This window comes from Pseudochaenichthys georgianus, chromosome 7 (genome assembly GCF_902827115.2).
Source record: "Pseudochaenichthys georgianus chromosome 7, fPseGeo1.2, whole genome shotgun sequence".
NCBI classification, from domain to species: Eukaryota; Metazoa; Chordata; class Actinopteri; order Perciformes; family Channichthyidae; genus Pseudochaenichthys; species Pseudochaenichthys georgianus.
The window spans coordinates 40619630-40646709 of NC_047509.1; the positions used below are offsets into that span (position 1 = coordinate 40619630).

The 27080-nt window shown below is 39.7% G+C and overlaps 1 protein-coding gene across 1 annotated transcript in view; it reads right to left on the minus strand.

Moving 5' to 3' along the window:
- LOC117448953 (solute carrier family 2, facilitated glucose transporter member 1-like) overlaps nt 1–27080 on the minus strand; it is a 56550-nt gene that overhangs the window by 25622 nt on the left and 3848 nt on the right. The window contains exons 2-4 of the mRNA XM_034086242.1: nt 21278–21370; nt 11511–11671; nt 11188–11428 (exon numbers count right to left, since the gene is read on the minus strand). Coding sequence (XP_033942133.1) covers nt 11188–11428; nt 11511–11671; nt 21278–21352 — 477 coding nt within the window. The 5' untranslated portion in view covers nt 21353–21370. The remainder of the gene's footprint in view (nt 1–11187; nt 11429–11510; nt 11672–21277; nt 21371–27080) is intronic.

Consider the following 27080-nt stretch of genomic DNA (forward strand, 5'->3'; position numbering starts at 1 on the left):
CAATCTTGCAGTCGTTTCGCTTCATCAAGCACCTCCATCTGCCCTTCAGTCTGCCAAAAGCGTTCTCCACCACCACTCGTGCTCGGCTTGTCTTGAAGTTGTACACATGTTGCTCGGGTGTGAGCCTTCCATTATCTTGGAATGGTTTCATCAGCCATCTTTGCAGGGGGTAGGCTGAGTCACCAAGGATATAGTAACCCACATCATGTCCACCAATATCCCTTGTCACATGAGGAAGTAGACCACCCCTATCCACAAAACTACCCAGTGATGACAAGCCTAACACTCTGCTATCATGCATGCTACCTGGTAAGCCAACAAAAACACTCCAAAAGAGGCCCTTGCCATCCACAACACCCTGCAGGACGAGCGAGTGCCAGCCTTTGCGGTTGAAATACTCGTTGTGGTGTTCCTCTGGTCTCAGAATGGGGATGTGTGATCCATCTACTGCACCTACACACTGTGGCACACCCCATCTGCGCTCAAAAAATAACGCCATCTCCTTTAACTTCTCAGAGTTCGGCCATGGCATAAACTCAGGAAGGAGTAGCGTCACAACAGAGGAGCAGAACTCGTGCACACAGCAACACACCGTAGATCTGCCGACTCCAAACAAATGAGAGCTGGTCCTGTACTCAGAGTTGGTCGCAAGTTTCCACAGTGCTATGGCGATTTTTTTACATACAGGTACACACTCCCGGAAGTTTGTGTCGCTTCTCCCCAACGTTGCTCCCAGGCGAGAACAGAGGTATTGAAAAGACTGCTTGGACATTCGGAAATCTTTAATCCACTGCTCATCGGTGTACGTTGGCACCACCGTCTCCCACCAGGCCGAGGTTCTATTGTTCACCCAGAGAGAGCGTGGGATACGGCGCGCACCGTAGTATTCGCATATCTGGAACACATACAAAGGCACAAATTAGCTCAACATGGGTCATTCCAGAATTGGAGGACAATTTAGACACCAACATTTTTGAAAAATGAAACTTTAAAATTTGATAAAAAATGGTTATGTATTTAGGAAAAACAGATAATAAACCATCAAAAAAAGTGATTTGCCCAGCTAGGCATCAAATGTATATTTTCCAATGAAGAATTACCCCGGTTACTCTAATTATAGTAACAGGGTTGAAAGCAACAGGGTTGAAAATCAATGCTAATTTGAGCTTTAACCTCAGGAATTATTCCTAGATGTAGCATGTAATGCTACTTTCAAGGCAAGGACAAACTTGGATATCTAATGCAAGAAAGATAACTTTGAAATTAATATGCTTTATTCTGAAAATATCAGTAACAGGGTGGAGTGGGTCAGAGTGCCACACTCTTTTAAGACTGAAAAGATTGTAAACGCATGTTGAGGGACACACCTTCTGTGCAAAATTACTGTTATTTAAAATATGTTTATGATTTAACAAATTGATTTTACCATTACAAGAGACATATATCAATAGAATAATACCAAAAAAAGTAAATAAAATCCCTATTTCAAATGTTATATTTGACTTGCAAGTTGGTCACCAAGATTTTTTATATGGGGGACATGAAATGTCCTACAATTCTGGAATGACCCACATAACTCCACAAATCCTACATTAGATAGTATTATGATTTACTGATAACTTACCATTGCTGTTCTTATGGCGTGATAACGCTCATCATCCTCAGCCGCCCTACGGTCAAACAAGGCCAGAGAGCGTGCATTCCGTCGTCCAATCCTTTTGCTATCGCTTCTTAACCGTCTTCGCTTCCGAAGCAGCGTTGCTATTTCAATTGAGGTGGTGTAGATCTGCTTTTGTGGCTTAAATAACTCAGTTACAACGCTGTATAACACGAGCACAAAAACCACAACATCAGTCAACTCCATCATGTTTGAGGTCTGCGGTCGGAAGTGTGTGTTGTTGTTCTTATCTTGGTTCTTCTTCTCTCGGTTTTTGGCGGATTGCAACTTTAAGGTGCATACCGCCACCACTGTACTCGCCGTGAAGTGGTTTGCGGCCTGCCAATAAACCCAAAGCAGAAGAAGAAGAAGTGACTTCAGCAGCTTCATTTGCCTAATCCACCCCCGGGGACTTTTTCTGGTGTGAATGCGATCTGTACTTAGTTCATGCGAACTAAAGAGTTCGCATGAACTAAGTTCGCATGAACCTTTGTGGGAAAAGTACCGCAGTGTGAACGCGTCTACTGAGGACTTTGATGAGTGCAGTTTCTGTGCTGTGGAGTTGTTTGGCGATGATGCGTTCGAGTTTTTTTTATATGAAAGGGAGGTTGGAGATGGGGCGGTAATTATTGAGGGAGGAGGGCTTGCCAATGAGGCAATGGTAAACTGTATGATAATATAAATAGAACATATAGAACTATAGTTCTATATGTTCTATTTATATTATCATACAGTTTAACATTTGACCCATTTTCTCTTCTATGTATTTCAGAGCAGCCTCACTTTCTCCTGTAGTGTGCCCAATATTCTGTGTGGACACAGACTCTTATCTCTAAGTCATTTGCTGCAGCCTCTTCCAGTCCTCTGGGGGAATTATTGGACGCCCTTGTAGCTAACATCGCTGAAACTAGCACTGGAGTTGTACATCTCAGTGACATTAATATTCAGACAGGAGAATCATTTGACCATTACTTCTAATTATTCTCTCATGGTCTCCATCCCCACCTACTCATAACATTAGTAAAAACCTCCATCTCTATCTCTAATCTCCTCTAAGTCTAACCTCTCTGTAACCCAACTTCATATCTCTGATACATTTTTCCTTTATCCTATCCCCCTAGTAACATGACATACCTATGTCTTCTAATTGAACGTATGTAGCCCCGCCCCTTTCCCCACTTCCGGTTTAAACGCTTATGTCCTTGTTCTTCCGGTTTAGCACTAGCAGCATTGTAAACAGTGAGTTTAATTTGAGATAATTTACACTTTACTAATGTTGCATTTCTATAATTTAAGGTTGGAGTAGCTGAAAAGAATCCATGAAGCTTCTCGTCAAGTTTTTTAATAAGATGATACGATAAGTCTACAAAAGTACTCGGCCGAGGTCCCCTCCTATTTCACTGATACACAGTCCACATAAAATGTAGTTCTCTGTCTCTCAGAATCACAGGAAGAAGTCCTGATCTCTTCATCACAACACATTTGATGGAGGGGTCAGGTTATATTGGCCCCAGGGCTGTCCCTGGCCATCTTGTGGACTTTAATAATGACTGGTTTTCAACCTTCCCTAGTTCTCAAACACTACGACACCGCCCCTCCGCTCCCTTCACTGGTTGCCAGTAACTGCCTGAATCTTCTTCAAGACATTGGTACTGGCCTATCATGCTGTGAATGCAACAGGCTCTGATAATTACGAGACAGCATAAGTCTACAGATATTCCAGTGCATTTTCAAAACCATCCTGTTTCAACTGCACCTTGGACAATAGCAAGAATAAAAACCCTTCTACCTCCTGTATGTAGCACTTAGAAAGGTTTGGCTCATATAATGCCAATGCAGTAGCCATTATAATGGTTTGGCTTTTAAAAAGCTCATGTACTTAGCTGCGAGGCACTTTAGAGTAAATCCTCAGATAAATGAGATGTGAAGAAATGTATCAGAGGCCTTATAACAGAGGCGCATTACTTCAACTATGGGGAATCTTCGAGAATAACTATTCTTATTGTTAACCACTCTACCTTGTGTGAAAAAGCGAGGTAACCATACTTTTCAGTATCAGGTTCCAACTTCTATGCTATCTAGGGCTGCCGTCTAGTCTAATCGACTAATAGTCATCAATTCAGGCGGTTACCGTACTGTCTGGAGTATAAGTCCTAAATGATATCATCAATGCCCTTGACTCCAGACAATACTGTGCTGCCATTTTCATCGATCTTGCCAAAGCCTTCGACACTGTAGATCACCAACTGCTTCTGGGAAAGCTTAGAAGCATTGGTGTCACTAACCAATCGATAGCCTGGTTTGAAAACTACCTGTCCATGCGCACCCAGTGTGTAAAATCTGAAAATCTGATGACACAGCCCCTATCCATCTCTAAGGGAGTACCACAAGGCTCTATTCTAGCACCCATCCTATTCTCAATATATATAAATGACATGGAGAAATCAGTGGGCAACTCCTCTATCCACCTATATGCTGATGAGACGATTCTGTACACTGCTGGCCCTTCCCCGGATACTGTCCTGACAACTCTTCAGGATAGTTTTCAGAGAATCCAGTCACATCTCTCTGCCCTTGGCCTGGTCCTGAACACCACTAAAACCAAGATCATGTGGTTTGGCCGCAGTGGTGCCTCCCAAACTGGCACTATTGTGACCGCCGATGGCCGGGACCTCGAAATAGTTAAATCTTATAAATACCTTGGATTTTGGATTGACAGTAATCTGTCATTCAAAGAACATCTCTCCAAAATTCAGACCAAGGTTAAAGCTAGACTCAGCTTTCTATACAGGAATCGCTCCTCATTCACTTCATCTGCTAATCTCTCTCTGGTCCAGATGACTGTCCTTCCTCTGTTCGACTACGGTGATACCATCTACCGCTCGGCGTGTAAAGGAGCTCTCGATCATTTAGACGTTCTGTATCACTCCGCCATCTGCTTCGCCACCAATGCCCCCTACAGGACACACCACTGTGACCTGTACTCTCTGGCTAACTGGCCCTCTCTTGAGACCAGATGCAACATCCACTGCCTCACTCCCTTCTACCTCACACAATTACTGCAACTCCGCACACCCCCAACGCACAACACCCGGTCAGCTACAAGCATCCTGCTAAAGATCCCTAAAGCCCATGTATCCTTTGGCCGCTCCGCCTTTCAGTTTGCAGCGGCAGATAGCTGGAATACCGTTCAAAAAACATTAAAAATTAAAACCTTTGTCTCCCCCCGCACCTTCAATGTCACTATTATAGACACCCTGGTGCACACATGTAGCTGCTTTGCCTGATGCTGATTTTAATGACTGATTGAACCACAGCAATATTGTTTGAGAGTTTTTATATGTTCAACTGCTATGCCTGTCATCTTTGCTCTATGTGTTTGTGTTGTCTCCTGGGTTCTGTAGTGCCCGGAGTGTGTCTTTTTATTTCCTCCCAAACCCCATCCCCTCAGGAAGCCTTTGCCTCCTGTCAGGTCATCATTGTAAATAAGAATTTGTTCTTAATTGATTTTCCTGGATAAATAAAGGTTCTACTACTACTACTACTACATAAGTCGCGTTTTTTTTAGCTGTCTGGTTGGTCCTGCGACTTATACTCCAAAGCGACTTATATTATATTTTGTCTGATTGTGTTCAAACTACGGCCAATAGATGGCACTGTATACAATCGTGACAACTGAAAACTGCTGTACCACCTAAGAAGAAAAAAGTCACGGCAACCGGGAGGATGCGTCACGTAACTTTCGAAGATGTTGTGGGATGACTCGACACAGCATGGGCTTCAATGACGACCGACACCATCCTGTCAGGATTCAGAAAGGTCTAATCCCAGCTGATTCCGATGGTGAGTCTGACGACAGCCTGTAGCAGTATGCTGCTTCATCTTCCACCGGAGTTGGCGGAATTGTTTAAAGGTCCCATGTCATGCTTTCCCGGTTATTACCCATCCCCTTGTGTGTTATGAAGGTTTTTCTGCATGTAAACGGTCTGCAAAGTCACAAACCCTCAAAGTACACCCTGTAGCGAGTACAACTCTAACACAGAAAAGACCTGTCTATGCTGCCCCAGAACGTTGGAGATTTACACTGTAGGTGTGCCGTGTTTGGGGGTGCGGGGGGGGGTTGCGTGTGCTAGTGGAACCTGCAGCCCCCTCAGCATCCCCCCTTGCCGCGTCCATTCGCAATGTCTCGCCTACCTCATGCAGCAAGCAGGAAATGAACCCAGCTCACACTGTCCGCTCCTCGCAGCAGCGAGCCGCGCAACGTCCCGCCAACACGGCACCCAGACCCCACGCAGCATTCTCATCTGTTTGTCCTTACTGGTGTCATTTTCTGGTTGCCAACGCCATTGTAACTAGTGCTGCGTACCGGTACACCGAACCGGTACTGGACTTGTAAAAAGTTTCGGTTCAAGTCCGGTTAAAACCGGAACGTCAGGAACCGGTACTTGGACTCGCAAAAAAACTAGCACTTACGTATATTCTGGTGTCTGTGGTTATTTAAACATTCCCTGATAAACGTTATTCAGCGTCAATAAATGAGTGCTAATCCCAGTGTGCTCAGTGTACAACATCACATGTAATTTCTCCTTCGACTCACGGTTTGAAAACGTAGCATTTCGCCACATGCTAATGCTAACCGGAAGTGAATAATTTTCAGAATAAAAGTAGTAAGTAAATAGTGTGAACTTTCGTTTTTTTCAGAATAAAACTGATTTAAATTAAATAGTGTATTTAATTCAAAATTACGCCATATCAACATTGATTTTAATTTCTAACAGTATGTATGTACATCACTATGTATGTACAGTATGTACTGTATAATGTACACATGTAGAGTTGTAGAAAATACATGGTGTACAGACAGTACAGTACACTCTGACTGTACAGTCACTACAGTGTAGCCTATACTGTATAGTAGGTGTGTAACAGTGTAATGCGTATAGTCTACTCTACACTCTACCTTTCAGCAACGCTTTAAGGATTTAGGCTCAGTCAGCTCAGGGACTGTTTGGTTACTTTAGTTTGGTAAATGAAATACATGTTTGAACTTTGTAGTAGTTCACTGTAGTTGCTGTCATAAGTCATTTGTAGACTAAGTGGCAAAAAGTGTTTTTTTTACATTTGTACTTTATAGAGAAATGTAGACACAAGTTGGAAGGGAGCGCAATAAATCTGACGAGTTTGAATTTGAGTTGATTAGGAGTTAATTTTCAATTGATAATTAGCTCACAATAAGTTCACTTTAGTTACTCACACAACTTGACACAAGCCATGGGTTCAGGTACGGACTTATAAGTCCGGACCTGAACCTGAACCTCTGGACTTGAGTCCGGACCTGAACCTGAATGTGAGTCCAGGTACGCAGCACTATTTGTAACACATAATCACTGATGTTCCGCTGTAACGGTGGTAGACCATAGTGGTGGACTCATCAGAACAGAGTGGGCGAGGGGAGGGGGGGGCAGGAGCTCCATCAAGCCGTTTAGGAAAGAGAGTGAATACACATACTATACAGAGATATATTTACGTATGCACCATGACATCAAGTCAAATGCCTAGTATGTGCGAACCTACCTGGCAATAAACCTGTTTCTGATTCTGAGATGCTGTATGAGAAACCAATGTGAGTTTGGAAAATTGCACAATATAAATCTATTCTAGTATACCTCAACAATGGAATTATGATCAGTAGAAATGGCCATGACATGGGACCTTTAACAGCGACACAGAGGATGAAGACTTCATTGGATAAATGTGACTTATACACCGAAGCGACTTATATATGTATTTTTTCACTTAATGACACATTTTTTTATAAGAGCGACTTATAGTCCGGAAAATACGGTAGTCGACTGAATTGACGAAAATCTTTTTTTTATTTATATATATTTTTTCTCCCAAAATGGTTTTAGTTTCAAAGGCTGATAAAGAACGTTATTATAACAGCATGGTACGTTGTGCTTTACGTAAAATATGAAATAAAACTGTAATAATGAACATTTGAAACATAAATTCACACTGTGAAGACCACTGAGACAATATGGGTTATATAAATAAACATTGATTGATTGATAAATTAAATGTTACACAGAGTAAGATCCTGAGTCACACTGCACCGCACAGACACAGCGGTCCGCCTGTCAGCAGTGTAAACAGCAGAAGCTACAGTAAGAATTCTTAATGTGTGTGGGAACAAGCAGCGAGCACACACACACATACACACACACAGAACATTTAGTTCTAGTTTAAGTGTAAATATTACAGTAATAGTGCACTTGTACTGTGTGGGGAATACCGCGAAAATAAACAATAGGTTTATCGATCTTTTTTTTATCGATAGTCATGAAATTTTTCTTGGGCCAAAATAGACTCTCCATTAGTAAACGTTTACTCTGTGTAAAGACTGTGTGAGACTTTGTCATATCTATTTATATGTGTGTCTGTGATGTTATACTGAATGTAAAGTAACTGGAAATACCTGTGTGAGAGAGAGAGAGAGAGAGAGAGAGAGAGAGAGAGAGAGAGAGACTCCTGTCCCACCTCCCCAACTTTCTTTTTAGGTGTGCATTGTTATTTGTGCTTGAGCAACATTTCACTTGAACGTTATTTCAATGAACCTAGTTGTAATTATTGTCCTACTTTTTAATTTGTTTTACAGAGAGGTTTCACAGCTGCCTGGGCCTAGTGGCCCACAGGAGGCGTTTATCCAGGAGCCAAAACCTCCATCTGTGCCTGTCCCCAGGTCAAGATCTACCGTGGATCAAGGGCCTTCAACACTGCCATCACCATCAAGGATCAGCGGACCAGCATCACCACAGCTGCCACCTGTGCCTGTGCCATCTGTGCCTGCCACCAGGTCAAGATACACCTCTGCACAAAGGCTCTGCCACAGCCATCACCATCAACCCAGCCAGAAAGGAGGTCTCATATAGCACCCGTACCTCCAACACAGCCACCAGCAGCCTATTTCCAATTTCTTATATAAATAGTTGGTTGAAAAAAACATATTTATAATAAATTGTTGGTTTATAATATGTTTTAAATGTGTATTGTCTGTAGAGATTTCCTTCGAGTCTTTTAGTCCTTCAGAATTATTAGGTAGGTTTAGTAGTAGGCATGGTTAACAAAACTGTGAGTTTGTGTCTTAAGGGGGGGGGTGTCACGGCTGCTGCTGCTGTCTGCTCATTAACCTGTCTGGGATTGTTTTCAGCTGTGTATTATATGTATATGAGATGTGCCGTTGCCCGGACGCCATTGGATGACAGTTTCCTGTCCCTCCTCCGGTAGGCGTGACCGAAGATCTGGATTGGAGCAGGTCGAGCCCGACTCACCAATCCCTGCCCACACCTTCCGGGGACTCTTACAAGAGTGTGTGCATCTCAGTTAGACAGGAGAGGTCTGAATATGTGTCGGACGTCTCTCGGTGCTCTCCTTATGCTCTGTGCTAGTTCTGCTACAGTGGTTAGTTAGGGTGTGTATTCTGTGATTTGTGACGGTGTCGAACTTGTGCGAGACGCCTCACTATTTTAGCCTTAAGTGCCCATAGTGCGCTATGACTGTGATAATCTGTGGCCTTCGTTTTGTGTAGCGTTATTTTGAACAGATAGCTGGTTTTAAGAGCCTGTATTTTTGGTTATATCATCTTTATTTTGAGTTTATTATTAAAATCAACCTCTTACCAAGAACACCTGGTTTCGTGTTGCTTCCCTTTTACCCTAAGCGAACTGGGGACGTAACAGCATCACATGAACCTTTCTATGAAGTCATGAATCAGTCCTGATGTATCTCAGTCCCTGCTATAGTGAAAGTAGAGTGATGGACAACTATTTTACAAAAAATTCACACATTTTCATTTTAGACATGAAGGACACATGTATACAGTGTAATTCATATATTTAACTACTTTTGTGAACCAAAGACTTTGGTAAACCAAATCTAAAATACCCAAAAAATTGGATAACGAGTAAGGCAAGGCAATTTTATTTATATAGCACTTTTCAGCACGTTGCGTTTCAAAGTGCTTTACAGATTAAAAGCAAAATAAATTTAAGAACAAATACAGCATAAATACATTATTAAAAGGCATTTTAAAAACAGGCATAATAAGCAAAGGTAATGAAATAAATTAAACACAGCAGGTACAGAATACATGACTAAAAAGGCATACTGTAGTGTGAGTATGGCAGCTCAATTAAAAGCAGTGGCAAATAGGTGCGTTTTTGGTCGGGATTTAAAAATAGGAAGTGATTCGGCGGAAGTGCATGATTTGGGCAGTTTGTTCCAAATTGTTGGGGCATAATATCTGAACGCTGCTTTTCCATGTTTAGTGGTTATTCTCGGAACAGAGAGCAGCCCCTACCCAGAAGACCTGAGACTCCTGGATGCTTCATAGTGATGGAGTAGGTTGTCTATATACCTCGGTCCTAAGCCATTTAGTGATTTAAAAACTAGCAGTAGTATTTTAAAATCAATTCTTTGGCAGACTGGAAGCCAGTGTAATGATCTCAGAACCGGAGTGATGTGATCCACTTTTCTAGTGTCAGTGAGGACTCGAGCAGCAGCGTTCTGAATCAGCTGCAGCTTTCTGATCGATTTTTTAGTGAGACCTGTGAATACACTATTGCAGTAGTCGAGTCTACTGAAAATAAAACCAAGGACACATTTTTCAAAATCCTGTTGTGACATTAGTTTTTTAATCCTTGATATATTCTTCAGGTGGTAGTATGCAGACCTAATAACTGTTGTAATGTGACTGTTAAAATTCCGGTCTGAGTCCATCACTACACCCAGATGTATTGCTTTGTGAGTTACTTTGTAGTCTGCCGACTGAAGCTCTGCGATTACTTTTAGTCGGTCCTTCTTTGCTCCAAAAATAATGATCTCAGTTTTTTTTTTGTTTAATTGGAGAAAGTTCTGAGTCAACCAGTTAGTGATGTGCTCAATGCACTTGCTCAGTGTTCTAATCGGAGAGTAGTCTCCCGGTGTAATTTAAAAATAAATCTGGGTGTCGCCTGCATAGATGTGATAGCTTAGATCGCTCTTTTGAATAATTTCAGCCAGAGGTAGCATATAAATATTAAAAAGCAAAGGTCCTAAGATGGAGCCTTGAGGAACCCCGCATGACATATTTATCAGGGTTGATTTGTACTTGCCTATTGAGACAAAGTTTGTTCTGTCCTTTAAGTTGGAGCTAAACCAGTTTAGAGCTGTTGCTGAATGAGTACATTTGTGTTTTGAAGATTTCCAAAATCTAATGTAAAATTCTCAGCTTTAGAGCTAATTATCTCATCATATAGTGCTCTAAAATGAGTGACTTGTATTTCTAGCAAGACCAAAGACTGTCCTGAACATTTTGATATGTAACACATGGGGTGCCACATTATAACAAGTACATTTAAAAGGTGATTTAAGGAAACATCTAAAAATCGAGAAATAATTTGAGGGTTAATAATGATACCTTCACACTACATGGAGTCTCTTTGTCTCATTCTGAAGCTACTGAAGATGGGAAATGGAGTTAGAGATCTCACCTGTGCCATCAGTATGCCGATCACTACACCCAGTTGATGCAGAGTTCCTAATGCTCCGCGGATAGATGTGGGTGAGATTTCCTCCACATATATGGGCACAAAGCCAGTTGATAGGCCAGAGTAGAGACCCACTATGAAGCGCCCAATGATGAGCATCTCATAGGAGGAAGCCAGCTTGGAGAAGCCCATAAACGCAGCGGCTATAAAGGCTAGCACATTGGCCATGAGCATGGAGTTCTTCCTTTAGAGATATAAGAGTATATATTATTTGTCTTTTTAAAAGTAAAGTGTGATTAATAATGTTTTTGGTGAAGGAGTCTTACCTGCCAAAGCGATTGACAAAAAGGCCGACTGAGAAGGAGCCGAACATTCCTCCCACAGAGAAGATGGCCACAGAGAGCGACCACAGAGCGGTGAGAGTGCTCTGAGGGATGGGCTCTGAAAACCTGCTGCTCCATGTTTCATTGTAGAAGCCTTGAATGATCTGAAGCACAGAACCACAAACAGGTCTCAATGTGTAAATAGACAGATTTCCACTACACTCCCGGCTGAAATCGATATTAGTGACTTTCCCTGTAGCACCATCATTAGGTAGCTATTTCTCAAATATCTCAACAACTTTTGAAAGATTGTCGTGCCATGTCAGAGGATGAATCATACACACTTTGATGATGCTTTTACTTTTCCTCCAGCACTACCTACAGGTCAAATGTTTAACTTTCCAATAATTTGGGCAATAAATAGATTCCAGTTAGTACTAACATAGTACTGATTTGCTAATACTATCATAATACAACATTATATCTATGTCTGCTGACAAATACATGTCCCACCTTTAATAGTTCGATTTGCAAGAACAAGGAGGTCTTACTTTAGATCAGGGGTGTCAAACTCAAGGCCCGTGGGCCAAAACCGGCCGCGACCTCATTTTATGTGGCCCGCAAGAGCTTGCAAAGAATATAATATACAATACAATTGGTGTAATTGTATTCAATTATTTGCCCTAGACGTCTGCTTTCAGAAGTAGTTATTTATGATGTTATTACCAGAACTGATAATAATCCAATGAAGAGCCAATAATATAATATAATACTTTATTTAATATAAATGATATATGTATATTGATATAGTCTTAAAGTTACAACCGGCCCTTTGAGTGCAACCATAATTCTAATGTGGCCAGCGATGAAATTGAGTTTGACACCCCTGCTTTAGATGGATCCATAGCTGTTGCAACCACAGTACATCATGGTAGCTTTGATAAGACAGAAAGAAGTCATAATAGCCGTACCAGCATATGATTATTTTTCAAAATAAATGTACTGGTAAGAAAAATAAAATGTGTTGGAGGAATGCCAATCCACTGTTAATTATGCTGGTCCACCCACCCACCCCTATGTTTGTGATTTTCACATTGGGTCATCACTTATTATTGTTTTAATTAACTAAAGGGGTCACATGAGTTTGGGCAGTAGTCCTGAAGCACAACAACCCTAATGTGCCTGGTAATCTGGTAAATTTGAGCTCCTTAATCCTAACCTCATTAACCTGCTCTCTGTCATTTCAGATATCTGTCAGAAACAGAAGCTTGTCAGCAGCCTTAGAGGGTGTAGGTTAACATGTAAAATACTCAAATCCTGGCTCGACTCAAATAGCGGCATCTGACATCTTCATCCTGCATACATAAATAAAGTTTCATTTAATGGAGTCTATGTGGCTGCAGAATAATATACAGTATATATTATTTAAAATACTGGAGATAAGATGTTTTTATTTACAGATAATCTTTCTTCACACTAGATCTGAAAATTACTTGAACATGAGACAATATCTTTTTGTATACAAATATTATTGTGGAATGCAATGTAATCATAATTTACTATTTGCTAGATTATAGTACCTACTATACGTTAAAGTAATAATCTTTTATTACTTGTATATGCTTGTGATTTAGTGAGTTGGTTTAGTTGTTGTTGTTGTTGATTTTGTTGTCACCAGAGGCCTGTAAACGAAGCCCGTCCAACAGACCCTGGATATCTTTGTTATCTGGCTGAACCAACGCTAACAAACGAGATCTATGGCGCTGGTTATCAACTCTGTAAGTCAAACCGGGAGTTTCCTGGTTAGCAAAATTTGACCAATCACAAACATAAATGAACATATTTACATTATCACTGCCTTATTTAGGACATGAGTTGATCTGAGTATAATTACATTTGTCTACTTAATGTTGTTTTCTTTTTCTGTCTTTTACATGTTCAAGTACCCTTCTGTATACGTTTTTATAACTTAAAATCATTCCCTGCATTTATCAAAGTATGTAACCTGTAGCAAAATAACACTTGAATGAATACAGTGGCGGCACTGAGTGTGTGACTGAAGTGTTGAAGCAACATGCAGCTCAAGAAGCTGACACAGAGAAGTATATATATATGATGTGTGTGAATGATAAGTGTGACATGTCCGCGTTGTAAACTTGCAGAATGTACCCATTGCTCTGAATGACTTCTCAGGTTTCTTCCCTTAGCAAAAAAATCTATAAAATCCTATAGAATCTTGTAGAAATCTATAGCATGTTATAGAACATAGTCATATTTGTAAGCCATGCTAAAGAATTCTATAGAATACTATAGAAATCTCTAGATCATTCTGTAGAATACTATAAATGTGTACTTTTCTATAAACTTCTATAATTAAAACTATAACAATCTAAATAATACTATAGGACAGAACCGACTCATGACATATCTGTAGAAATCTATAGAAATCTATAGAAATGTGTAGAAATCTATAGCATTCAAAGAAAACATGCATGACATTTTCTCTCTGATGCAACCTATACTAAATTCTATAGAATTCTATAGAATTCTATAAAACTCGTCTTTAAATTGGAATAGAGAAAATCATAGTAATCTACATCATTTTGTGGAACTGAGCTGCTTTGCAAAAGCTGTATGGGTCCCTTTGAAATCTTTACAACTGTATACTGGATTATGTGCCCAATTAAATTATGTAACCTATACATAACCATATACAACCATACAACATATTGGAATGGAACTCTAAACTGAATGAATGTCACTGTCCTTGTAATCTGATGTAAATGCTCCAGAATTTCTGTGACTGCATCTGTATGTATACATTGATCACTTTTGTTATGTAACTAATTATCTGTTACAACTGGAGATTAAAGCTAAGTGACATATAACAATATCTATTGTTAGTGTGAGTCTGTTATAAACAACTCATTGGAGTCTGCAGTACTCTACTCTGTTTTGCAGTCTATTATACACTGTAAAAAAAGATCGTAATTTTACAGGAAATAACTGTAAATGTTTATAGTAAGTATCATGTTTTTTTAAATAACTTGCAAAATCCTGTAAAATGGCAGATATTAACTATAAATTAACAACCCAAAACATTATTTTCAGTATTTTGACAATAACCACAAATAACATTTATTTCCTTTTTTTTTTTACAGTAAATGTACTATATAATATTTACAGTATTTTTGCACTTTCAGAAAATAAATGCAGATGTACGTCAAATAAAAAGTATTATCTGTAATTAAATATGTAACTCGTAATATAAAAGTGTATTACTATTATAAGACTTTAAGATTTTCTTTGTAATTTTAAGGTAATCATAAAACTGTAAAAAAAGCGTCAACTAAAAAAAACGTAAAATGTAATTAAAACCTTTTTACATACATACTTTTCTCAATATTCGATTGAATCCACCACAAACACAAAATATCCAATGTTGAAACAAAAGTAAATAAATATGTTCTCATTAAATTCCTAACTTACTATATTGTAAACATCTACAGTTGACAATATCATTAAAACAAATTAAAATGATAGAAAGTGGAGACATTTCTGCAGTGAGGATCAAGGTTTAAAACACACACTGTTATTTACTCAACAAGTCACAGTTATCCTTGTTTTATTTATGTTGCTGTTTTTTTTTCTCCCATTGGTCAATATACAGTAATAAGCCTTAGTTTTACAGTATTACAGTATAGTTTTCGGATTCTGGCCGACAGCCAGAGCTACGGCAATTGAAATAGAATTCAGCCAAAACACGGCAGACAAGTCAGGCATGTTTGGAATGAGTCCACAACACTCCTGATTGGTTAATATAAACGTCATCGAAGAAACCTGCCAATGAGAACTGTCCGCGCCTGTCGTTCACATTTGAGACTTCCACGTCAGTTTGAGTGGGTCTCCTCCTGCGAGCTACAGCTGTCTGTATGTCTGCTGCAGGATTTTATGGATTTATATCGGGATCGTTTTACACGTTAAATATGAGCATCGGGACGTCAACAAAGAACAGAAGACTTGAGATCTGGTGAGTCCTGCAACTGTAATGGAGTTAAATATGTATTTAGATAATCCTTAGTTTGTGAATGTTTTATTTTTTATTTAAGGTTACGTTTCTTCTTCTAGTTAGCTGAGTTTCTTCCCGTTAAGTTGGTATTCATCATTAATAGGTTGTTAAATGTTAAGAAGCCCTGACATGCTGTTTCTTGCAAGATGTTGCGCCCGGGACACCTGGCTTAACAGGTGGCTGCTAACGTTAGCTTACAGTTTATTGCAGTGCTGCCCCCCCACCCTCTCGTCTCCAACACGGGAGAATTACACATAAACATGCAGCGGGGTGTCACAATGTTGTCGCCAAGTTTAATGTAAAGTTTCACAGCTTTCTTATAGCGGAATCTAGTTTGTTAATGTTCAGTAACAGCTAGCATAGCATACACAGCTAACCGCTAACGTTTGGCTAACTTGCTAGTTAGCTCTGCTCTATATATTACAAGCTAACATGACTAGCTAATGTCACACTGTGTGAACTAAAATACTTTTTGTATTACTACATCATACATGCTTGGTCCAAATCACTGCTAAAATTAATTATTTTTGAAAATGTATAGTAAAGAAACACTCAGCCATGCATGAAATAACATAGCAAAAAGAATACGGGTAATGTTTGACCCATGTTGTGCCTTAGAAGTGTAGTGATACAAACATTATTTGTATTCAAAAAGTAAGAAAGGGAAAAATACAAATTGGTGTTGATCCAAAACAGGTTAATTGAGGAATACCTGGAATCCTGAATGGTTAAAGTAATTTATTGCAAAGATATTTACAATTAAAACTAATTCGGGTCACTTTTGACACATGTTGGTTGTATGTTGTGTAACAAAGGGTTAACATGACGGCTGTGATGTTCACTCTTTTGACAGAGCACCAGTGGACAGCGAGGACTATGGAAGAGAAGATGTGATGGCTTTGTGTGGAAAGCTGCTGACGCCAGCCTGTGTCCCTCTCATCAGTCTCTCCAGGCAGCACCCAGCTATTCTTCCATCTTGGAGATGAAAAGACTTTGATATGTGAGTAATAACTAACTTGTGTCTAACATAGTATTGAATGTGGTTTAGTAAAGTATTTAAAAATACCCCACATTGTACATGTACAGGACAATCAGACCTTGCTCAACAAAGATCATAAGACAATTGTTTTGTCTTTGAGGTACAGCCGCAGCAGAGAGTCTGAGTTTGAAGAAAGCACTAACATTTTATTTAGTGTTGTTTAATCAATCAATATTTACTGGTCTTGAATTTCCTCACTGGATTACATAATGCTCGAATCTTATTGTACAGGGACATTATGCAGATTTAATCACCTGAAGATGAAAATATAGATTCATCGATATGTACCATTTTAAGGAAATAGACTGTTATGCGGCTTTCACACCAGCGCTTTTCAGTTTCTAGCTCCGAGCGGGAGCTTTTCTGGTTCAGCTCCGGTTTCCCTTTTCAGCTCCCGCTCTGTTCACACCGCCCACTGGCGCTCCAGAGCTGCCCCTGCTGCGTCATGACGTCACCGTTTACATCGCTGATTTGCTCCCCAACGGCAGCCATTACGGCGCTCACAACAACAACAACAACAACAACAACTGCGTCGGGTCGATGATCGTGTTGCTTTTAATCACACGAAGCCAGAATAAATTGAATAACGACTTCTCCAACCTTATACTTTGCTCCAGAGTGCCGTGGTTCATTGTTTATTAATGTGTTTCTGCAGCATTTACCGACCGCTGCCGTATTGGCTGCTCTTCCACGGGAGTTTATTCTCCCGTTAGCTCCGGGTTAGCTCACACTGCAGCGACCGCTCTAAAGTATTCACTGTCCGACTCACACAAGCAGCTGATGCATATCCCCAGTTCCCCTTAGCCTAAGTGAATGTGTGTCAGTCTGAATTGACACTGTTTGGCATCACAACGCTGTTATGAAAGTTTCTCTGGTATAAAACGGGTGATGTTGGCATAGCAACCGAAGCTAAACTGACTACTTGCATCCGATAGCTGCAATAATACAAAACAACACGTCTGCCTCTCTCCACAATGATCGATAACAGTGAACGGATGGTCAAAGTAAGGTACAAATAAACAGAATCACACGAAGCCTGGTTAGTGTTGCCTGACTTTATAAAGTGTGTTTATAGGCACTACTGCTTGTAGGCAGGCATGACAGTCGACCCATGTTCAGGGGAGGTGGGTTTAGTTTCCTGCACGCCTCGACGTAAGAGAGACGTAAGCGACGTCGCCTCTTAGCTCCAAAGCTCTTGCCTCTGGACCGACAATTTTTTGGAGCTGGAAATGAAGCGGATTCCGGAGCTAAGAGCCGGCGCCGCTGCGGTGTGAACAGGAAAACCCGGCACTTTTCAGGCTCTAGAGCTGAAAAGGCGCTGGTGTGAAAGGGGCATTAGTGGTATTGACCGAAGCTCCACAGCTGTAGCTAGGTGCTGCTAATGAAAACTCAAGTGCTCAATTTGTTGGTTTTTCTTTATTAATAAGAATTGAGCAAGCATATCTTCCTCTTCGAAATCCCAGTTGTACTTCGCTAACACGTAGTGCCTGGGAGGGTGTGTTTGATTGTTCCCACCCTTACCTCACTTATGGACTAGGTCATGTTAGACAAGCAATCCAGTGGTTCGTTTTAGGGTCACCTCCATTGTTTTATTTTTTATTTATTCACTTTAAGAGAAAGGGATTTCAGAAACAAGTCTCACAAGTTTGTCTCGAGGTAAAATTAACAAAAGCTAACTGTTGTTAGACTATGTTCCCCCCTTCTAAACTTATGAAATAATCAATGCCCTGATAATAACATCCATCATTATGGTTTACTAATAGTTATCACTTCACTTCCTCCTCCAGCACCTGGACACAGCAGGAACCTATGCCAGGATCCTGTTTGTGGACTTCAGCTCTGCCTTCAACACAACCCTCTGGCTGGAGGCTGCGCACCATCAGGACCAGAACCTCTCTCCATCAGGACCAAAACCTCTCTCCATCAGGACCAGAACCTCTCTCCATCAGGACCAGAACCTCTCTCCATAAGGACCAGAACTTCTCTCCATCAGGACCAGAACCTCTCTCCATCAGGACCAAAACCTCTCTCCATCAGGACCAGAACCTCTCGGCACCTCAACAAGGCCCGCCCCCCCCACTGACACTTTACCTCAGCCACAACGCAGACTCTGCATGGAGATCTTAGGATGGTAAATAATGCAATGTTTAAATATTGCTTACTGCCCATATTTTATATTCTATAATTTATTGCATTCTATTTCTTAATATAGTTCGCTATCTGTGTAGTTTTTACATTTTTTTATTTGTATGTACGACACCTCCTCATACGTGTGAACATACCTGGCAATAAACCCGTTTCTAATTCTGATCTTTTTGTCCTCTAGGTTGCACTGCCACGTCTACAGCAGCGCAGAATGGACAGAGGAAACATGATTGGGCCTCAAGTTTTTTGCAGCCAATATACATTATCCTACAAACTTGGGATAGGAGGGTGAGTGAACAAGTTATCCATTGGTTGGAACCTACATCCCCATTGTTAGACGTACTAAATCCTGCACACTGCTCCTTCACATTGACAATGTGAACATATGTCGCCATTTTGCCATTTCTGTTATTTTCAGTTGAGAATGTTTCAAAGTAATCTTAAAAAATTCAACTTACTTTTTGTTTCTACTGTTTATAAGTATGATGTTTAAATATGAAATGCTGTATTCATTAGTTGTACTATAATTCTACAAATATTTTTAAGTTTTCAGAGTAATTGTTTCCTACAGAACATTTTGTGATGTCATTTTGTTGAACCTGTTTGATTGGAATATGTTAGAAAAAAGCTGTAAAATAACAGTATTCTAGCTCTTTAGGTTCTGTATTTATTTTAGTGTTTGATCATACAAATCTAATAAAAGAAAATGTAAAAAACTGTTTTTCTCATCAGAACTTTATTTAAGGTATTTTAATGTAACATTTTAAGACAATGGATTTTGAAAAGAGAGGAAAGTTTCCTCTAAAATCTTTAAGGACAATTTCTGTATACTAATTGCTTTTGCACTTTATTTCAGTTAAAGTATTTTTACTTTAATTTTATGGTTTTTGTTTGGCAGCCTGCTGCCAGTCATTTGACCGTTTTTTCCGGTTTTTTTGCCCGTAGAAGTTTTAGTGCTGTACTTTTATTAAACGTTATTGACTGTAAAAAGAGCAGATACATCTGTAAAACCTGTAAAATCTTTAAGGACAATTCCCGTAAATTAATGTTATAAATTCTGCAGAACCATTTTATAGAAAACAATAGCAATGTTCTATAGATTATTTTGCAGAATCTATAGTAAAATCCATAGGTAAATTCTATAGAATATTTGCCAATATTCTGCAGTATATTCTACAGAAATTCTATAGAAACATCAATAGATTCTATAGAATATAGGTCACAAATTCTATGGTATTCTCCAGAACAGTTCTATAGAAAGCATCCATGGGGTTTTCTATAGGATTCTATAGACTATTTTCTACAAAAAAACCATCTATACACAGTGTATATTTTCTATACTATAGTATTCTATAGATTATTTCCCAGAATCTATAGTAAAACACGTAGGCAATTTCTATAGTATATCCGCAAAAATCCTGTAGTATTCTACAGAAATTTTCTATAGAATTTGTCCATAGATTTTTCTATAGTATTCTATAGATTTCTTTGCTAAGGGTTATGCTGTGGATCATTATTAGCTATTCAAGTAAGATCCTTTTACGATATTTAAAGGTGACCTATCATGCAAAATGAACGTTTGTACGTATTTTATACATGAATATGTGTCCCCGGTGTGTCAGGGAACTCACCAAGTGTCAGAAAACACAACCCTCTCTCTTTTCCTCCATACCCAAATCTCTAAAAACGGGGCTCCAACGGAGCTGATTATTATTTGAATTTTTCTGAAGTCAGAAAAGGGGTGCTCCGCCTATATGGGCAACTCTCCACCTATCAGGGGAATGAGAGACCGCTCAACAGCACTGGAGACGATGTAGTACATATGCCAGGCCTGTAGGTGGCGCTGTAGTCTGCCACAAAAGCAGAATCAGCCCTTGCAAAAACAGTGCTGGAAAAGAGCAAATAGAGCATGGCTAAAATGCATGATCTGTTTGGTATTTTGAAAAAAGAACTTCACAGACATGTTTTATATAGGTATGGCCCTACAATATATGTTTCAAATATAGCATGATAGGTCCACTTTAAGTATTTGCTTACCGCCAATGTGTTGTCATATTGTTCTGGGGACAGTTTTTTTAATGGACACTTTTGCACAGCCGTCTTTCCTGAATATGGCAGTTTAACTGTTCCTTTATCCTGTAATATGACTTCATAGCCCTAAACTCCACACACAGAGTTCGGATTGGTCAGCAGGTGGTACTTTTCCCCGAGTGGATTTCTTATATCAGGCAAGTAGGTGTTCAGTATAAGTAACCATGGCAATCTGCTCCAGTAAGAAGTGACCCAGCGTTGTAGGACTGAAGACCCAGAGTTAAAATAAGATAAGATGGACCTTTATTAATCCCTGTGGGGAAATTCAGGAGTTTAAGCAGCAACAGAGTGAGAGCGATAATCAGGACAGTAATACAATTTAAGATACAATTAAGATAAAAGATAAAAACCCTGAAGTTACCACAATAACCCCAAAACATGCTTCTCGCACAGGCCACACTCCAGTTCACACAACAGAATACTCACATTCTGAGGAGCATTGATGACACCAGTGTTGTAGCCAAACTGGAGAGAGCCAATCACAGCTGTCCCCACAGCCATCAGCAGTCGGGGTGTCAACTGTTGTTATGATGGAGAAACACAGATCAGCAAGTTTACTTTCCTACAGTGGAATTTCTAAAGTCACACTGTTCTTGGTCACTGATCTGGCTGTCCTTCGTCCTAAAGTTGTTCAAAAATATTTCGATGTATTCCATTGGTGAAAACAGTAGGTACGTAGGCTGGTTTTTCGGTTCAAAACCAGGTGGCCACTGGGACAAGGACAAATCACCTCAGTTTGAATTTCGGCATAAAACTGAGATTTGTTGTCCATTTAAGCCCTTGAGTGTAAACCTGAACTTCAGTTTGCTTTTTGAAGGGGGTAGGTGGGACCGGAAACATTATAAATGTGACAACTGTGTCCTTATTTTAACTGGATTAACACAGCTTTTACTTCAGTATATGTGTGACTACTGGTACCATAGCACCGATGCCACAAAAAAACAAATATAAATGATTTGTATATATAACATAATAGCTGTATCCTGAGCTCACAGTTAGTGGTGTGAGATGAATGAACACATTACACATTACATTTACACTAGACAGACACAACCATTGAGATTACACTCATTTACTTAAGAACAATTTGAGGTACTTCATTACGTAATTTTTTTAAATCTTGTGATTCTTTATACTTTTACTTCACTACATATCAGTTCCTGTAAATTATATAAATAAAATAAATATATATAATATATATATATATATATATATATAATATATAATCACTAGTACACACTGTTTGTAATGTAATGTAATGTTTCACATTTACATAACATAATAATGAATGCATGTCACTTGCTGCCTGTTGTTCTTACTTTGACATGCTGAAACCATGTAATTAGGAGGCCATTACCGTGTTTAAAATGCAAATCTACAAGAGTAGAATCAAGATCCAAAAATAACAAACTGGATTCATAAAATTCTGATCAGGAGTTGAAAAGGTTACAAAGATATAAACAGATAGCATTTAATTTGTTGGTAAATAAATCAAGTGTATTTATTTGTGAAATATGTTTGTATATTTAAAGAGTCGTTTTATATTTGCAAATTATTGTTTTTTAGTTCACAAATCTCTTTTGCATTTTAAGAAGTAGTTTAACATTCACAGATTTCACAATTACATCAGTGGATCAGTTCACACACATACTGTAGGCCTACTGATACAGATCTCCCTCTGTACCCCCTGGTGACGCAGCAGTTACCTGGCCGCTGCACTCCATCCCAGCTGCTCGGGTCACTCAAACTCCAGACTTCACTTCCACACTGTACAACTCCGGAGCGCTGTTACTCAGGCAGGTCAGTAAATTCGGCTCTCTACAAAAACATGTGTGCAATATCATTTAGTCCGACATTGATGTAAACAACTTCCATTCACCTGCTGCACTAAGCAGCTTATGACGTCAGTCGCACTAAGTGGATCTTAATGGGCTGCGGTGAGGAGCGGAGTCAGTACGCTCACACACAGCACGCAAAGCTGCGTAGTGTCCCAGTGCTCATACAGGAGGGAACCAGACTTCAGTCTCAGATAACGATCAAACGTTAAATTATTATTTCCTATGAATTAGTGAGCACATAAGTCACTAAGTGAACAACAACATTTTAAATGTGGACATTTGTACACAGATGAAATGTTGCATTAACTATAACGCTTGCTTAAGTACTGAGAAGGATGTTCATTGGTGACATTTCTTAGTTAAATTATAATGTTGATCGATGTGATGTAGTTTACAATCCAGAAATATATTTTCAACAAAAGTGAGAAAAAAATGGGTTAGTGTTTAGGACAATGGAAAGAACCCAAAAAAGTATGTTTTAGAAATATTTAAGAAATGTTTATCTACTTTAAGCCTTGAGTTTAAATAGATCATAATTAATAAATGTCTAAGGTCTGAATACGTTTGTTGTTGTAGGACCTCAGTTTGAATTGTTTCTGTAGAATGTACTATATATTTATCTTTTTGTCAATCAGGGTACAGATAATACATTGTGATACACCAGAGACCATGTACACAACCTTGACTCATTTTATTATTGCTATTATTTATCCACTCCAGGGATATATTTGCACACCAATGTGTACTGTGGGTCCCTTCTGAGCCAAGTTAATCCAACATCTCTATATAAACATTGTACATGAGAGAGAGAGAGAGAGAGAGAGAGAGAGAGAATCTCTAATCATCTGTAGATATTTAAACCTTCACTCAAGAGTTATATCACTGAACCATAAAACAATAAAACATGTACAACAGTTGTACTAATACAAAAAAAAGTAAGGTACATGCTAATGTCAGCATCCCATGAAGCATTTTGGAACTATGGTACAGTTCATTTTGTTGTTACTGTGTTAGTGCAATATTCAAACAGATCACTAGAGGGCGCATAACGCTTGTGAGGAACCTATCATTGAATAAGTGTGTGTGTCCAGGTCCGGACTGGCCATCGGGAGGACCGGGAGGTTTCCCGATGGCCTGGCCTGTTAAGTGGCCTGCTGGCCTGGCGATTTTCCTTTTTTTTAATGTATTGTGAACGCAACGCTGCGCAAATGTGGGTCTGCCTCACACAGGGTGCTGTCTGTCCACACATGATGTGGCCTGCCGACAGGGCTGTCCCTCCCTACAGGCTGATCACACACACTGCGTGGGGCCTCACCTTGCGGAGGGGGCCTCACCTGGAGGGGGCCTCACCTCGCGGAGGGGGTCTCACCTCGCGGAGGGGGCCTCACCTCGCGGAGGGAGCCTCACCTCGCGGAGGGAGTCTCACCTCGCGGAGGGAGCCTCATCTTGCGGAGGGAGCCGCAAATACGGCGCACCTATGCGCTTATGCGGCGCATAGTGTGGCGCGGCACGGTTGCGAGGCTCAAACTGTTTGGTCACCATTTATGTAAACCCATATTTCCATTTGAGGGGGGAGTGATTAGTAAAATATGCATGAATAAAAAGAAAGAAGGTAAGATACACTTGTAAAACTTGTTGAGAGCTAAAACTAGTCTTTGCTGCTGCCTCAAAGAGGAGCAGGGAGGAGAGGAGGGAGACAGGGGAGGCTGATTCAGGAGTACAGACACACTCACAACTATAAATGAACCAAAAATAAATAAATAAACAACTTTCAGTGTTTTTCATATGTTATTGGTTATGGCCATGATTTTATGATTATTGAAATGTATACAGTTCTGTTTCATATGGGTGTTCCAGGTGTAGTCTCTTTATTTTCCCCTCAAAATGCACCAGGTTGATGCATTAAACTCCAACATTTTAAGATAAATCTTACCGGGGGGCATGCCCCCAGACCCCCCTAGAGGATTTGAGGTCCACCCCCACTTAAAATATGTTCACATGGATAGGTTCCCAAATACATTTGCATATTTTTTTAAATAGTAACCCCTGTCCATATGTTTATTATTGGGTAGATTTAAACTATAGAGCTATCACTATGGGCAGCTACGCTGTAAATATTTACAAATAAATCCAGCAGAATGGCAACTGGTAGTGGCCTGGCTGGGTGTATAATTCCCGGCCTGATTTATTGTCCCAGTCCGGCCCTGTGTGTGTCTACAGAAGGTCCAGTTGTGATAGACACGGTTCGCCACTGGTATAATTCCACACACCTTTTCTCCTCGTATTCTCATTCATGACTTTTTATTTAATGCATTTTAACAGCTGTAATCATTGTTAACGTGAAGCCGGAAGTAACGTCATGGAACCGACGGGTTTGTCCTTCAATAAAGCTTTTAGAAATAAAACTGTACATTCATTTAATATTCAGCAATAACATTTGCCACATGCTAATGCTAACCGAAAATGAAGTATTTTCAGAATAAAACAGTTTTTAGTTTACAGTATGTTTAATCGGAGCCACTATACCAGGTGAGGTGTTTTCTGACAGCAACACGCCGGCTATAGTGTCACTGAACGCGCACAGTGCTTGGACGGCACTTCCTGCGGTGTATTACACTTACGTGAGCGCGCCCACCCGCTGCCCCCTATACTGGAGGTGTAGCTGGAGCGGGGGTGGCTCGAGTGTGGCACAGTGTTTCACAATGGCGCGGCATATTCCTTGGTGTCTTGCTAATGTACAAATAATGTACAAGGAAAAACAGACATTGCATTATACATTTTTACAGCAAGATCTAATAATAATGATAATACAATTTATTTATAGAGCACTTTTAACTCAAAGTACTCAAAGACCATTTATGATGCTAACAGAATGACACATTTAAAACACAATATAAATGACAAATTAAAAGCAGCTGTGAAGAAGTTGTGTTTTAAGTGTTGTTTTAACACGGAGAAGGCTCTGCCCACCCGGGCTGCTTGGTTTGTGAGCCAAATTAGTACCTCAACATTTTACTCAAGTACAGTACTTGAGTAAATGTAATTAGTTACTTCCCACCTATGGCGGCAGCCAAAGTGCCATGGTCCATGGTAGAGAGCCACCTCCACCAACCAGACCAACTATACTATAGCTGGCTGCTGACTGGCTGTCTAGCAGAGCCGGATACGACAGTCTGTCCACCATTTGAAAGGTGATTTGCACTGTGTAAGGGCAGTGGCGCCTCCAGAAATGTTTCATAGGGGTGGCCAAATGGGGCCACTGAAAATCTAGATGAAAACAATGAAAAAGAGAATCACCTACTGATATACTTTGGTTTCTTATTTTACATTTTCTGATACTATTCATCTGAAGTGAATATAATACGGATAGTTAACATTTTACTTCAACATTTAAAAGAACCTTGTTTTGTGTTATGTATACATGTGTTAGGTGATTTATTGTTTTGTTTTTTATGCTAGTTGTTCTTTCCTTTTAAAAAGACAAATACAGCTTAATTTAAATAAGTTCCTTTATTGTAAGGCACAACATTTCCAGCATTCTCAACACATACAATACACAACAGCAACACAACATGTTCTTCTCTAGGTTATAAATTGTTTTAGACTGAACAAAGCCGTTTGTGTCACACTGGGATCAAAGATGATTGACATTACTTTATTAAATCAAGTTTTAAAACATGTCTATTTTATTTCAACAGGACCCAAAAACACAAGGGGTATAACATGGTAAATACATACTGTGATTGAACACAAAAACACCATCTATTATTGACCTTTATAGCAAGTTCAAAACATTATAAATGACACAAAACACCACCTTTTAGTATTAGACAGAAAATAGGTGACGAGACATATTTCTATTTTTTTTAGATTAGGCCACTGTGGTGAGAGTAATACATATAGCTTGTATTCCATTTGTTTTGGAATGTATATACTTTATAAACAAACTGGTTACCCTTTTTTTAAATTGGCATACAGAACATTATGAAAACAAACTTGACTAATGGTCGGCTCATAACCTCAGAACACAGAAGAGGAAAAACTGCATAGATTATCGTTTCATTTTGAAGCAGCTGCAGACCTATAGTGTGTAGAACACTTAAAGGATTAAAAAGGTCACAATCACATTAATAAAACTGTACTTAGGTTTTAGTTTCACTTTTACAAAACAGAGTTCCACATGTACTTTCTAGCATGTATGGCCATCTCCTCACTAGCCCTATGCTGCTGCTCGATACGGCAGCCTGTCGGCCACCCCCTGGAAGGTAAAACGTAAATAGTTTCTGTGTTTCGGAGCAATTCCGACATGAACATAGGCGTCCTTCAGGTCGATGGTTATACATCAATCGCCTGTTGCACCAGTTGCAATAACCGTTTCACAGTCAACATCT